At 41.7% G+C, this 16133-nt stretch overlaps 1 protein-coding gene across 1 annotated transcript; it reads left to right on the top strand.

Annotated features, from left to right (window-relative positions):
- Positions 1–5152: 5152 nt before the first annotated feature.
- LOC130692530 (zinc finger protein Gfi-1-like) lies at positions 5153–9348 on the top strand. Its single transcript, XM_057515659.2, has 5 exons — positions 5153–5813; positions 5968–6237; positions 6305–7119; positions 7217–7367; positions 8251–9348. The coding sequence occupies exons 1-5, from the start codon at positions 5669–5671 to the stop codon at positions 8505–8507; spliced, it is 1638 nt and encodes a 545-aa protein (XP_057371642.1). The 5' UTR covers positions 5153–5668; the 3' UTR covers positions 8508–9348.
- The last annotated feature ends 6785 nt before the right edge of the window (positions 9349–16133 follow it).

Below are 16133 nucleotides of genomic sequence, written 5' to 3' on the forward strand. Positions count from 1 at the left end.
ATTTGCATAAACGCCAATTCATCATCATATCATCAAACGACAGTTATGATTGCATTACGCAACATTGTGCGCATTCCTTTGGTGGGACTTGAATCAAAGGCAAATCAAGTAACGGACACACTTCTCCTTTTCCTTTTCCTTCCTGATCAGATTCGACAGGTGGAATCGGACGGCATAAAAAATAGGGGACACACAATTCTCTTTTGTAGCAGTGGTATTTTTAATTAAAAAGCTATTCATAACAAAACTGTTGATAGAACCGCGCGTGCGACGCACGTCCGCAAATAGAAAAGAAAAAAACAATTTCTCCATGTCAATTTCATCGAGGAGAGAGCGAAGGAGAAAATGAGGGGCGGAGCCTTGTAAATAAAAATAAAAATATGTGGTCCCCCAATTCACATTAAAAAAAAAGGCAAAACAAAACAAAAGAACGATGTAAAAGGGGGGGGCGATTCGAAGAGGGAGAAGGGCCAAAGGTCGGTGGCGTCGCTTACCTGCTGACTCTTCGGGCCGCGTCAAACGCCGAGTGGGAGGGGGGAGACCCCACTCACCTGGTCTGTTGCTATACAGAGTCATAAGAGAAGAGGGGGGCAAAAAAAAACTTTGACGCCGTTTAAAACACTGAAGAAGGACACACATGGATGTTATAATCTAACACACGAGCTATCGCAGAGGGCTCCTATAAGGATTGTGAAGTCACTGGCGTGTCAACACCTGCTTCCGCTGCTTTCTGCCGAGAAGAAGAAGAAACCGTTTTTTTTTTTTTTTGCTGCTGGCCTTTTGTTTTCTTCTTGTCTTATTCCACAAGTTTTATCGCATGCATTAAAGAAGGGGGGATTGCGTTATGTTTCCTGTTTTTCATTCGGATTTTCTTGACGCCGGCTCGTGCCAAAGTTAATTCAAAGGAAACGAGAGAAAAGAAATTATAAGTGCGGGGCTTCTTCATCAGCTGCTGGTATGACAAAAAAAAAAAAAACAGCGGCCTTATCATATTGTTCCATAATCCTCTAAACCTCTCTCAGCTGCAGTCGTTACATTCTATTAGCCAAGAAAATAACAAACCCCTCAGAAGAAACTTCAGAGCGTCGTTGGGACGACGGCTGGCGTCCGTTTAAGTCGACGAACGCGTGCCACGTTTCCAATTTCGCTCCCTTTGCTTCTCCTTCTTCTATACGTGAACGACACCCTGCTAGACTAACACTGTTGCTCCAGCTTGCCCATTTTTTTCTTTTTTTTTTTTGCGAGGAGTATTACTCAGTTGGTTCCCTCCTCGTCCTTTTGCTTGTTAATTCTGTTTGCTAACAAACAAAAAAATGAATATTGAGGTTACATCTGCACGAAGACACTGAATGGGCTCACAAAAGAGAAGCAATCAGCAAACTTGTTTCCACTTATATTAGGGTTCAAACGTTTTGTTTTTTCGCGCCTCTGGTGTTCTGTTTGCATTTCTCCTGTTGTTCTTGTTACGCTTTTTCTTTTTGTGTTGATTGTTCTCCCTTTTTTTCTGCGTGTCCCTTGTTATCATCACTATACACGTTCGTGATGTTTACCCGATAAACACATATTGACCGATCCTCTTGATGGCCAAACAAAACACATTCTCCTTTTTTTTTTTGAGGGGGGAAGAGGGGGTCCTTATTGTAGGATATGTACTGCACACTGCGTTAACATTGTATCGCAGCAATGCAGCGAAGTGACACGACCGTGAAGAGCATGCAATGAAGGAGGTTTCTTTCCAATGTGTCAATTGTATAGTAGTGAACACAACAAGCAAAAGAAAAAAAAAAGTAGGTTGTTTATCAGTTCCAGCAACTAGCACTTGTCTTCGTAGCGGACGTTCTATCGGCTAATGATCTGTGTGCGTAACGTGCCTTTTTTTTTGCAATTACTCATCGCGTGAGCGATGGGCTGTCGCCAATCGAAATGGGAGAAATCAATTACTTTGTAGCGGAAAACCTTGTGGATGATGATAGAAAACAGTTGAAGAAATAAAAAAATGGTTCCGGCTAAAAGAGACTGAAAATCGTATTTGCATTGTTTGACGGAATTTAAAACACGCGCGTGCGAGGAGGCAAATAATGTTCATTGCTCTATTGTAAAATGCGGGTATTCAGAATTTAAAAAAAAAAGGGGTCCGGAACCAATTGATTTTGCGGTTCATCGTATTGTCCTTTGTGTGTGTGAGTGTGTGTTTTTTTTTGGTCAGCTGTTATGTTAGCGTAATGTGACGACGCCAAGTATTTTCCCTAATGCTTTCTTCCGGTTGATTTCACCAAATGTTATTCAACGAACTTTCCTTTTGTGTTTCTCAACTGTTGTCCACCATTCGATTACTCGTCTAATAACCGTTCTTTTCTAGGGTGCGTTGAATGGGTCTTCTGGAAATCTAATTATACCGCACAGCTATTAGGAATTAACGGCGGGGTGGCCCTGTCGGCAACTCTACCAACAGGACAGTTTTTAAAAAAACACTTAAAAAGGTATCCAACTTACAAAGAGTAAAGGAAAAATATCCGACAGAGGGACAGGGTGCAAAGTGAAAATCTATTACAACTTGACCAGATGCTATGTACGCATTGCCATTATATTACATACAGTACGCAGTTGTTGCGAAAGGAAAAAAAAAAATACATGTATAAAAATAAAACACCTATAATAAAAAAAAAAAAAAAAAAAAAGGGAAAAGCGGACGCAGGAAAGACGGGCAACAGCAATGGGCTCCTGCTGTTTCTATTTTGACGACATCCGAAAATAGCTACTCGTATATGCATGTATCATGTCCGCGCAGTCAAAATCCAGTTTTCGGAGGGGATTGAATGTTGTAGAATAAAAAACATGGTTGTAATCCCTCCCTCCCATCACGCCATAATCGTTCGCAGAAAGAAAAAAAAATCGTGAAAGGGACGATCATGTGATGGAGGGAGAGAGTGAACGCTTCATCCCCGCGTGTCCTATTTCCTCATTCAGTCGGAACGTCTATAAACAAAACTTGATGACATTTGGGTGATCGCCGGAGATGTAAACCACGTACATTACGCAATGCTTGTTTAGGGCATGGCAAAACGTTTTTTAAATATAACATGTGGGTCGCTTTGAATGTGAAACAGAAATACGTTTCGTTAGCGCGGGGACGTAAAGGCAGCATTGAATGAAAAAGGACGGAACTTATATCTCATTTGCATACTAGGCATATTCGAATTGAACCACCTGTACATCGGTTTGTACTGTAGCAGCCAAACTAAAACACGATAAATGTCTCATCGTGTATGTGTCTGTTTTATTTTTTTGGCTTTTCTCCCCCTTCTCTTCGGAGATAAACAACACATTTTTGTGATCAAACAGATACAGCAAACCGTTGCACCGCCAATACAAACTTGTGCCATCACTTTATATACCTCACGCACTATACACACTCACACGTGTACGAAACGTATGCCAGAATTTCATATATGAAGTTTTCATATTAAAAAAAAAATCTGATTCAGAGTAGTCACCTGCGATTTTTGGGACACGTACGCCGGGCCAAAAAAATACATGTGTGTGGGCAGGATATAACGCACCTGTTATTTTATTTGTTTTTTCCACAGTCATTCTGTTCTGGTTTGTTTGTACGTTCACGAATGCCCTATTCGTCACCAAAACGTGGTCAGAACAATTCACTAAACATATGCGTCGTTTACTGGTGGTGTATTCGCCGTGCAATAGACGTTTTTTTTTTTTACCATGTCGGATTGGCTAATGCGCTCATGCAAATTCTAAACTAGATGCGTCACTGAAAAGTATGCGTCTGTGCTTGTATTTGTTTTGGAGAGGTTATTGGGTCTGTTTGCCACTGACCAAGTTGACATAGCCTGGCTAGTTTAACGAACCGTTTTGAAAGGACGGGACGTCCTCTGTCCGGGCTATCCAAACCAATGAAAGCACGCAACACAGATTTTCTCCCATTTTCTCGTTCTTGTTCACTTCACATTTCGCCAAGCAATAAGATATAATAGCTAAACCACGGTCGAGAGTTTTTTTTGAAGTGAATGCGTCAGTCCAGACCTCGACTGCAGGTGAGTAAAGGCCATATTTTTGTGAGGATTCAACGGTCCAGCGCAAAGGTGTGTGTACGAACGAAAGCGTGAAAACGATCCAAGTGTTTCAAGTGCTGCCTTTAGCCTTGACTGGATTACAGCTGCACACAATTTTTATTTTAGTTGTTCGTTGTTTAGCAAACTTTTTTGGGGGGTTTCATTCTTTTTTCTGAAACATACAGTCTGCGCGAATCGGCATTTTTGAGACCAGAATTTTTAATGCTGGTTGTGTTATTCCGGTACAAAGTATTTCTTTATAGACTTTGTTATTATCTTTTATAATTGCCATCTTAGTTTTTCCAAAGGAAAAAGCTTAAGAAAAAAAAAAAAAAATAAATAAATAAAACGGACGCGCCGCCATTGGCCCAGGTGTGGCGGGCGTCGTCATAGCGACCGAGCCCCGACGCCAATCTGGATAAACCAATCGCTGGGACCTCCGCACGCTAACAATTTTTTTTTTTCCTACATGCTAGGGCTGGACTGAAAGTGCATACCATTTTTCCGTTGTTGTTGCGATGGGTGGTAGAAGTGGGCGGAAGAAGAGGAGTAAGGAGGATTAGCCTGAAAAAGAAAAAACATACACAGACAGAAAAGAGGGAGAGGGCTCCCGCCGACAACAGCAGCCAACCGGGCGGAGAATCAGGTGAGTTGGGTGGTTGTGGGTGGAAAAGAAAACTACCGTGTACGAACTACTATAGTAGTGTATACTGCGTTTCAGTTATACTAGCAGGATTTTCCCAATCCGCAGCGCACCAGCAACAGACTGGAACTCTCCTCCCCCTAAGGCCATCCAACAGCTATATCTCCACCCCCTTGTCTTTCTCTCACATTTCCATCTCCATATGGATGGGCCTTTTTTTTTTTTTTTTAATATCTAGTCTACCTATACCTATACTACTACTATTACTACCTTTATCTCCCTCTGATGTGTGTGTGGCTAGAAGCCAACTGCTTTTTTTTTTCTCATCCTTCTTTTCTTTTCTCTCTTTATTTTTTGTTTGAAGGGTTGATTTTTTTTCCTACCTCCACCTGGGTGTCTTGCAAGGTGTTGTAGCACCCCACCAAAAAAAAAAAAGGAGAGAGAAGGAGGAGCTCTCTTTTTTTTATTTTATTATATACATACAGTTTTTTCAAACTCAGACAGTGAAGTGTCTTATGCGAGTCGCAGTGCCCCACCACCGGCTAGTTCAAGTCCTGACGCCGTCGCGCTCAGGTGTGCAAATCTATTCACCTCTCCGAAAACCCTAAATCTCAATCGGCAAAACCTCTGACACGAGAAGTCAAGTATCGCCCGTACGCGCAAACAGTCGCAATCAGTTACCGCTGCTGCTGTGTTTTTACTGTTCATTGTAACAAACGGATATTCTTTTTTTTTTTTCCACACATTTCTTCTATCTCATGCGGGTTTCCTTTTAATTTAACGACGTGCAAGTGGTCAGTTATTCCCTGATTTATTCATTACGCAAAACAAAAACAAAAATTCCCCGAGTTCGTATGGTGTTTCTTTACTGTGTTTGATTGGTGTCACATTCTTCGGTGGAAATCGCTTGTGTAACTCAAAACAAACAAAGTGAATTGCCTCTACTTCAAAAATGTACGAGAATTCGTCGTCACCAGTGTCGGCAAGACAACAACACGAGGCCGAGATCCTCCGTCGGATGAGCGCCGCCCGATCCAGCGCTTTCAACGTCGTTGCTCCTTATTCACTCGAAGCTCAGCAACAAAACATTAGCAAAGGTAACTTCTATTTTCATCATCTCTCTATTTTTATCGGTTGCCTACTGTTAGTTGTCTAAACTGTTCGGCAATCGTCTGGACGAGTCATATTAGCATAACAATGGTGTAATCATTTCAATTTTTTTCCTCGTATGATTGCGCATCGCGTGATAAGATATTGATGGCGTTGGCTACGGAGCCAATCCATTCCTAGGCTCATTCGGCCTATTGTCGACCTCATGGCTAGTGTGGTCATTACAGCAACAACAACAACAACAACAACAACAGTCGCAACAGAATGGAACGGCAGCGAATTCGCCTAATCCATTTTTCTACCCGTTCGGTGCTGGTCATCCTCTTCTGCCCAGCGCTGCATTTCTCCGCGCATCTCTAGCATCGGCCAACCGGCCGACAGAACCAGCATCTCAAGTATCCCCTGCATCAGGTAGTTGATCTAGATCTCGTTCCAATTGTCGAAATATGCTAAATTCCAATATCGATGCCTTCAACAGAAGTGCAAACGAATAGCAAGTGCCGATCGATGGCGCCGCAACAGCCGGCCCCCGAAACGCCGCTCAATTTGAGCACTAAGCCTAAGGCTAAAGGGATATGGTCGCCGGCCAGCTTGTGCGAAGAAGAGCAGAGCAGACGGACAACGAACAGCATCGGCAAAATGGCCGCTGCGCCTACCGCCACCACAACTACGGCGGCGAGCTCGCCGGATCGATGCGATTCTCCACACAAAGCGACGTCACCCGACTCTCCTCCGCCCAGCGGACGGAGATCGTCCGAAGCGGAAGACAACAGTCCATATCACTACCGGACAACATCAGCTTCTAATAACGCGACGGCTCGATTCGCCCGTGGCCCGACGGCCGCCGCTCTCTTCCGGCCATTCGACCCGTTTTACAACATGCGATTACCTGGTCATGGCGCAATGGGTGGCAGCTGGAAGACGGCCGACGATCACCACCAGATTCATCATCATCAATACCATCAGGAGCCCCAGCACAGTCCGCAAGACAGTCGGCAGAGCTCCGGCGGAGAGGAGAGCGTCTATTCGGAGAACATGAAAGACGAGGACGTGACGGCCCACTTCTGCCGCACCTGTGATCAGTCCTTTTCATCGGCTCACGCTCTCGAGGCGCACGTGCGTCAAAATCACTGCGACGCCATGATGGACGGCTCCTCCGTCAGCGGAGATGGTGCTGGACATCAAAGAAGTTCGATGGGCGCGTTCCCTTGCTCCCGCTGTCCTAAAGTTTTTGAAGTTGGCGCCAGCCTCGAGCATCATCTAGCCACGCATCACGCCTCACGCTCGTTCCAGGTAGGTTTTCGCTATTGACTGCTATAGGCCTACAGAAAACTAATAGTAAATTAACGATATGTATTAACGAATTTTTTTTTCAAACTCTAATCCGCAGTGTAAACAATGCGGCAAGACATTTAAACGGTCATCTACGTTATCAACGCATCTGCTTATTCATTCAGACACAAGACCTTATCCATGCCAGTATTGCGGCAAACGGTTTCATCAGAAATCCGATATGAAGAAACACACCTATATCCACACAGGTATGTGTTTTATGGTAAAAAAAAGAAAAAGAAATATGAATAATCCTAGAATCGTAACCACAATTTTTAGTGGACCAATCGAATTCCAGATCTTTTTTTTTTCTAATCGGCATTGTGAGGTTTCAAAAATATTAGGGACATTACGAAATCCTTGAGGGCTTTTTTTTTTTTTTGTTAAAGTCTTAATCACGAGCAAAGTACGTGTAGGCTACCGGGTATTGAGTAAACAACCAATCAGAGTTACCCTGTCAAAACAAGCAGAGAGAAGTCTTAGAAATGTGCCTGGCGTTATGCCGTTATTGATACGGCCCATCAGTTCGGACAAGGCCGGACTTGGGTAAGAATCAGGTGAAATGGGAGAAGGTTGCTCTACCGATAAGCTCTACACAGTTTGGGTAAAAAAAAAAAAAAAAATTAGGCATATACCTACATTTGAGTTCTTAACTGGCTATCGCACACACACTCTTAAGTTCCTTGTTGACGGTATAGTCAACATTTGTTAGGTTTCGCACGAGACTTTCGACTCGAGCCCATCACGCCCATTACAGTATCATAAAGTTTCAAGTAGAGATAACACAACTCCTCCCATTTGGCCTTTTTTTTCATTTTTTTTTATTATTTGTCGGTATATGCATATTGGCCGGGCAGGTGCATGAACTGAGTTTGATCTAATCAGATTTGATATTGATCCAATGCACTCGTCTTTCCAAATCCGCCTATATCTAAAAAGAAAATACGTTTATGCTACATGATATATCCTATGCAACAACAGGGAAAGAGGGATCGCATGTTTTAGTTACCTAATTGGGGGGGGGGGGGTTCTATTTATACGCATCAGAGGAATGATTGTTTTGTTTTTGTTTTTTCGCCAACGATATTGCAGGTGAGAAGCCGCACAAGTGCATCGTGTGCAGTAAAGCCTTCAGCCAGTCGTCCAATCTGATCACCCACATGCGCAAGCACACCGGCTACAAGCCGTTCGCCTGCGGACTCTGTGACAAGGCCTTCCAGCGCAAGGTCGACCTGCGGCGGCACCGAGACAGCCAGCACCCGGCCATGGCCCACCTGCCGCTCCCGCCACCCCTCCCACTCAACAAAAGCGAGCGGACAAACGTCAGCACTGCCACCACCATCGCTTGAAAATGTTCATTTTCCGCTGTCATGTTTATGGAAACAAAGAAGAAATGGAACGAGACAAGACGACGATGTCAACGAAAAGAAGAAGAATAAGACAACAAAACAAAAGACTAACGGGGCTGATACATTGACCTTATTAAAAGGCCGTCGGGTCAGACTTTGTTTTCAACTGGATCATTTCCAACCAAACGATGTTTTTAAAGGAGATGAAGTTAGCGGCCGTGACAGTTGATCTATTTATACATCACCATACGTACAGTACACATATTGGAAGAAGATATGGTTTAGGTACAGAATCTAACAACACACAATGCGTGCCTTTATTCGACATTAAAATGATTTAATGATTTTTCGGAAACAAAAAACAAAACAAAAAAAAAAAAAACTAAAACAGAAATATTTAATATAATGTGTATAGATCTACTTGTTGCTCTATAGCTCACTCACTCAATCAATGGCTCACAGTTTCACGCCATCCCACATTCTCCTCCCCCTTTTTGTAAACCAATGTAGCCCGTCTTTTTTTTTTCTTTCACGAATCGCTTTTTCTCTCTAGTCTCTTATTATGTAAATGAGCGTCTTTTTTTTACATGTGAAAAATCAATTGTTGCGTCACTTGTCTGTTTAGGCCGAATAATGTTTTCACTGTCTGTAATTATTCAACGCATTTGATAAATCAGTTTTTCCTTTGAGCTAATTCACAATTCACCCCTTTTTAACCAAACACCTACAAAACTGAATGACTGTATTTAATGTAATTGCTTGTCATTTTTGTTTTCTAAATTGTAATACCCAGTAGTCCATATTTACCAGAGTTACCAATAATGAGACAAAGAGAAAAGAAGCCAGCAGCAGCCGTTCATTTTGTAACAAGATCGGATTCAATCAAATGTGATTGAATCAACACTGATTGATGAAGTCGTTAAGTCAAACCCGAATATGTTCGAATCAAAACACCGCAAAATGCGTAGAGGCAACTTTCGCATCAGTAGTTTGACAAAGCAAAATTGTCCTTGTATACTGTACTGATTCAAAGCAAAAAGTTTGAGCTTTTCTGTTCAATTAACGAAGGCCTGTACAAACCATTTTCAAGGCTGGATAAAAGAAAATCCCTGGACAGCAGATGCTTCTTAACAAGAAAACAAAAAAAAAAAGACGTTGAAATGTCTTGAAGGAAAATAATTTATACACAAAAGATAAAAGCCACTGTTCCAAGACAAAACAATGCGGATGACGTCCGGCCCGGTGTTTTGCGTTGTAAAAAGAAAAAAAAAAAGAAAGAAAAAAAAACAATCACCTTATTATGTAAGAAAACAACTATACGATACCATTTGGCGCACGTTCAGATCCCACTTGTTTTGTTTTTTTCTTACCTTTTTTGCATTGCGTGGGGTCTTTTTGTTTTGTTATAAATATAGCCAATGTGTGTCTAGTGTTGAAATTTGAAATGGAAATCACTACTTTTACCGCGGCTGTTCTTCGACTTATACAGCGCAACGTTTCTTCGATTGTGCAACGTACGCCTCTCTCCCCCCCCGACGAAAGAACTTTTGCACCTGTCCTCGTAGCAGCCGGTCCCCACCGTCTATGTCATTTGCTTTAATGGGAAATGTTGGTATCTGTATAAATGTATATAGAATTTGTTTAAAAAGGTGGAAAAAAGAAACACACACGACGATAAATGCTTATTATGTAACCCCTTTTTTTTATTGAACCTGTGGCATTGGTTCTCTGAAATACCCACTGTTTCGTAAATACCATTTTATGTTTGATGTTTCAATTGAATACAAAAGAATCCCATCACACCGACAAATTAGCGATGACAATGTCCATACTGGCTATCAGGTCACGATAGAAAATACAAAAAGTTTGTTATAGCGACGTAGTTTAGATAAAAGTATACCGGGAGTTTTGTCTACCATCGTTCTCTTGTGGTATTCAACAAGTCGATAACAGACAACGACAGAAATTGAAAGAGTCAACTGGTGTAAGCTAAGAAAAAAAAAAGGTAAAAAAAGACCAAAGGAAGAAAGGGGGGGTTCACCTATTATTCCAACTAAAAGAAGAGAGAAAGCTTTTTTCTATCTGTTGACGATGAGAGTGTTTGTGGCTCGTCTTATGCGTGCCGCGTGCCAACTGTTTTACCCTACCTTTCATTCCAAGATGGTGGGCGGCGGCTGACGGGGGTTGCTGTTCCACTGCGATTCTTCCTTCATCCCTTTTTTTTTTTTTTACCTACTTCCAACCGATTTTGGAATACGTAGAAAAAAAAAAGACACGGAAGGTACATAAGACGAGAGTTCCCCCCAAATAAAGCGCTGCTGCTCCTGCTGACCACCTGGTTTTTGGGTGTCTGAAGGAGGAGCGAACAGAAGGCAGGTGATTAGGTTAGATGTATATGTATCTCTTATACTCCTTTGTCTTATTTTATTTTTTAAAAGTTTCCGACTTTTTGATTCCGTCATCGACTGATGTCAACTGGTTTTCAATCTGTCCTCCTTACAGATGTTAGCACTGTTGATTTTTTTTCCGTTTAAAAATAAAGGCTGCATTTATGACTATAAAGTCTGCTGCATCGCTCAGATTACCTGTAGTTCCCAATAGACAAGGATTCCATGACCGTATCGAAGATCAATAAATAAAACAATAGTTTTTTTTTTATGTGTTACGGGAGGACAATAGTTTAACATTGATCGCATTCGATTTGTAACCTTATTCCTCTTTCGCTTGACTGCCGTCACTGAACAGAAACAACAGGTATAATCGTACGAATATAAAATTACAAATAAAAGGCGGTCAAAACTATCAGAGTTCCTTTTTCAACCAAGTTTTATTCTCTCTCGTTTTTTTTTTAGCCCTACTGCCTCTTTATTTTGTTATTTTTGTTCTTGTCTTCTTGTTGTTACTGTTAGCGCCCTCCTGTAGACTATGCAGCCTTAATACTGCCACCATTTTTTCCCCCTTTTTTTTCTTTGGTTAAATAAGAGACGCGTGTCGGTCGCGTGGGTCGAAAACTGGCGTCGGCTACCACATGCCCACTCTTCCATATCATAACCGTGACTTCAATCTCCTATTATATACATCTCTTTCTCTTCGCCCGTTCCTCCACCCTCAACTGGCCCTCTTTCTATCCCCCAAAGTTCTTTCTACATCCAGCGTGTGTGTGGTAAAAGAGTCACGTGACTGTTATTAGTTCCGCCGTTCCTAATTTGATAGTGGAGAGGCAAAAAAAAAAAATAATAATAAAAAAACAAAACAGAGCAGCCGGACTTTTTTTTTTCTTCTTTTCTTATGGGGGAGGGCGAGAATTATTTTTCTTTTATTATTATGTTTCCTTTTTTTGTGTGTGTTACGACCTTATATGAAAATGCTATATAAAACAGATAAATAAACGTCGCTCAATGAACTGAAAGCTTGCGTGATGCACAAATGATTCAGATTGATTTGAATCTTTCGGCCTTTGTGTTCCAAATGGTTATAACTCTTTCCGCCGTTAGGCAATCAAAGTGTCGAACAGTTTCAGCTTTTATTTTACTGATTCTTAGCCCCTTATTTAACCAAGTGGCCTATTTTCCTATGTAAGACGATTCACCTTTCCTCATCCAACCCTTAGACCCTCTACCAACACATAATGAGATTGGATGATTGAGTGGAGAAAACAACCTCGATCATCATTTGTTTTCACCTGTTATCGTACAAAAATATCCTTCCGTATGTCTATATACATTAGTCATCGATTGAGGAAACGTCTGTCCTGTTGTTTTCTCTTTTAATGTCCCATCGCGTCTGTCCCCGGACGTTGCGTGTTTTGTTCGTTATCGTTTGCATACTAACGCACACAGCCAACTGCCTCTTTATAGAACCTAACTTGTAATAAGGCTATCCGTCTGTCTACATATTGATTGGACACTTGTAGAAAAGACCAATCGTAATACCATACCACGCATATAAATGAAAAAAGGGCGACACATAGCTTTTATTGAAAGTACGCAGCCCTAATAATTCAACAGTCTGCCGTGTCACATGAGAGCGCACGATGGCGGCCGCAACAAAACGTAAAGAAAAAAAAAATATAAAGGGTACGTAATGAATGTGTCAAGGCGACAAGGGTGGCGTGTGTCAGTGTCCATATAGTATAGTGCCTAGGCGGTGTGATGTCAATAATAAATGACGGGAACCCAATGTCAATATGACGGCGGGCGGCTTGTGGCTTGTCTCTGACTTTGCCCTACCCGGAGTGCGGATATAGTGGTATAGCACGCGGTGGACTTTGGATAGCTCTCCATGGAATATATATATTTATATATAAATTGCACTCTCGAATTGAAAAATTTTGAGATTGGATTGCTAGATTCCATGTGTTTTATTTTTTAGGGGCGGGGGGATGCAGTAAGGTGGAAATGAATTGGTGGATTTATAGACGTGCGCATCGACCGGGAAAACTGAAGTCATCATTTATTGATGTGAAACCTGTGCTATTAAAAAATATATATTCACAAGTGTACCTTTTGATAGAACACGGAGGCATAACGTCCCCATCAAAAGCTTTTTCGATTTTCCTTCTTCAATAGTTGAAAAATGGAGGATATCCGGAAAATGCACAGCCTGGTTTTGATATGTTAATATTTAACGAAACCTTTTTCGATAGGCATCTTTTTTTACCCCCAATATTTTTTTATGTCTCAGTGAGGAAGGTGATGTAGCATTAGATGTGTATGTAGACGATGAAGTACTATCAGGTGTCGGGTGCATAATTGTTTCCCTTTCTGTGGACCCAGACCTCGGTTTTCTCACGCCGGGCATCATCGTATTCACTGCGAGTGCATTGAAGTCCGCGGTTCTGCCCGCAAAAAAGACAAATAAAAATTCTATAAAGACCCCCCTTGTTTTGTCTTCCCATTTTCTTTGTGTCGAGTTACCCTATTGCATACAACACCTGATGATGTCAACGATGTACCGAGAAGTATGCTTCACGTTCACAGGTGAACATAGCATTCATATCGAAAACCGATTTCCCGCTGTGAGACCGGCAGAACGGCAGCTGATGGTAACTCATCCCGCATTGCTTTCGCGCATACCCATTAAATCTTTTCCGTTCAATGATTTATTTCATTTTTTTTTTTACGTTTGACGTTGCAGCTATGCTTAAAACTAAATCGATACAATCAAATTTTACAGCCATTCTACCAAAGGTCATTTGTAATTAAAAGCAATTAAAGACTTGAAATTGGTTTTAAGGTAAAGCGCTAGACATGTCGTGTCTCGCTAGAGTTCACTTGCACCATTGAAAGATGGATGGCTATTTATTACTTATACCTTATTATAAATTTGTTGATGTTTCCAGTACTTTGTATTTTGTTTTCTCCCCCTCCCTCCCCTTTTTTTTGTTTTCTTCCAATATGCTTTGAAACGCGTTAGGTGCTCTTGAAATTTGATGGCTGCGCTACACCTCGTACTTCGTGTGGTAGTATTTTTCACTGGCACGCTATCGATAATGGATAAGGTGCATTACATTATCGGCGTCCAGAAATAAAGGGCGCACTGCTCTGATGCGCGTTCCATGTGAAAAATGCACACCTATTGTAGATCCCCTCCGTCCTTTTATTTTCTCTCCCTTTCCCATGTACACTCTCAATATGCTTTCACCGCTCGTGCTTTGTATTAAAGCCAGTGACTGATAGTTTAAAGGTAACAACAAACACACCAAGTCAATTTTTCAGCGTGATGACCAGACTTCTTTAAATATGCAGAGACCATGGGAATATTTCGTTCCACTGATGACCCTCCAACGACACGTGTTTTATCGGCCTGCCCCATCGCCAATATCCGATGATGGATTTAATGGGATTGGGCCGAGCGTCGCAACACGTCAAGAAGTTTCAATCATCATCCCAAACGCTCTTGTTTTTCAGACACAAATGGATGTGCGTACAATCACGCTAATGGACTATTGATACATCGAAAATACTACGCACAATAGTCTCTGTTTTTCTTTTTCTTTCTTTTTTTTTTTTTTTTTTTTTGCTTCAATACACATATGTTTATCTTTCCCTGTTTTATGCGTTTCCCGGAAAAAAAAAAGGGGGGATGCCTGAAATTTCGACTCTGTGGCGCCCATCGACGACTCATCCGGGGCTCCGTTCATCGCGGAGCAGCTGTTCAATCCTCCAAAGCTCTTCTACTATTCGATGGCCTATACACCTATGGTAGTCTTTTATGCTATCTATACACATTGTACATTTAGATCTATCTCTATCGGCCCCATAAACAGCCTACATTCATATTTATGTCGATGCGCTTATGTGACTCGGGGACATATTGCGCGGAGGAAAACAGAGAGAGTCGAGAGAATCGAATATTCGTATTCAGTATACAGTGGATATAATTGTAACATGCGCGTTTTTATAGTGTATCGTGACCCTGGACCCCGTTCCCTTTTTACCATAACCCCCCTCACTTTCCCTTATATACGCTGCGGGAGGGTTAGGTTTGGAAAATATTTCCTTTTTCCCCAATTTACTGTAATATCTATATTATAGACAGCCCATATGTGTCTAGGCCCATACATCCCGATTTGCTCTTTTCTCCGATACATTTCTTTGACGTGGAGCCTAATAACAAATGGCGCTGATGGAGAACCAAGTTTACCATACATGTCATAACCTTTCGCCCTCGATTTGTATCGATGATCGGAGGGTGTGTTTCACGCATAACACACTTGATTTTTTTTTCTACACCCTCTTGCATTCTATTGATTTCAAGCTGGAACACCACATTTTCTGTTGGATGTAGGAACTGAAGCCGGAGTATCAAAAATTTGTTATCAGGTCACCTCTGGTCGTCTAACTACATCATCAAAATTTGAGGGATAGATTTAAGTTTTCTCTCCCCCAAAAAAAATCAGACCCCCTTCCATTATTTCCACTCGTTGTTGCGATGTACCGTGTCGTTTCGATAAAGAATTCATGAACAGTCCACCGCTATTCAAATGACATGTGTGCAGGCAGTATAGAATATATACGACGTTGAAGACTACATACGCATAAAAGGCCTATAACACACAGTGGCCATACACACTAAGGCTTATAATATAGACTTTAAAAAAAATGGGGGCTGTACACACGCCCTTTTTCTTCCTTTTTTTTCTCGCAATAAAAACCGATCTATATAGTCTGTTCTTTCTTTTTTCTTTATGGCTCCTGCAAACCGACGAATATGACTGACTGAGTCTTCTCTTCTGGGGTCCCTGACTCTGTACGGAAAAGGGGTCGCTCGATATAGTACGTAATGCAGAAAGAATCTTACATGACTGCATGGGATCGTTCCTCTTTCCCTCTTTTTTTTTCTGCCTATTTCTCGTTTTCTACCACTTTTGCTGATTGGAAGGCAAAGGGGGGGGGGGGGGGGTTTACAGGGACGGACGGCAATGCTGTCTGGTATGGATATATTACGTACACTCCTTATCGTCTTTAGTAAGGCCATGTTTCGTCGCAATTTCCCGGCAATTCTACGCAGTTTGGAGAGGCCCACCAAGACTGATTATGATTCATTACTCTCGCGGCTATAACGAGGAAAAGAGACAGAGAGAAAGAAAGAAAAAAAGATAGAAGCAACACTTAGACGCATGTT

This window comes from Daphnia carinata, chromosome 1 (genome assembly GCF_022539665.2).
Source record: "Daphnia carinata strain CSIRO-1 chromosome 1, CSIRO_AGI_Dcar_HiC_V3, whole genome shotgun sequence".
Lineage (NCBI taxonomy): Eukaryota > Metazoa > Arthropoda > Branchiopoda > Diplostraca > Daphniidae > Daphnia > Daphnia carinata.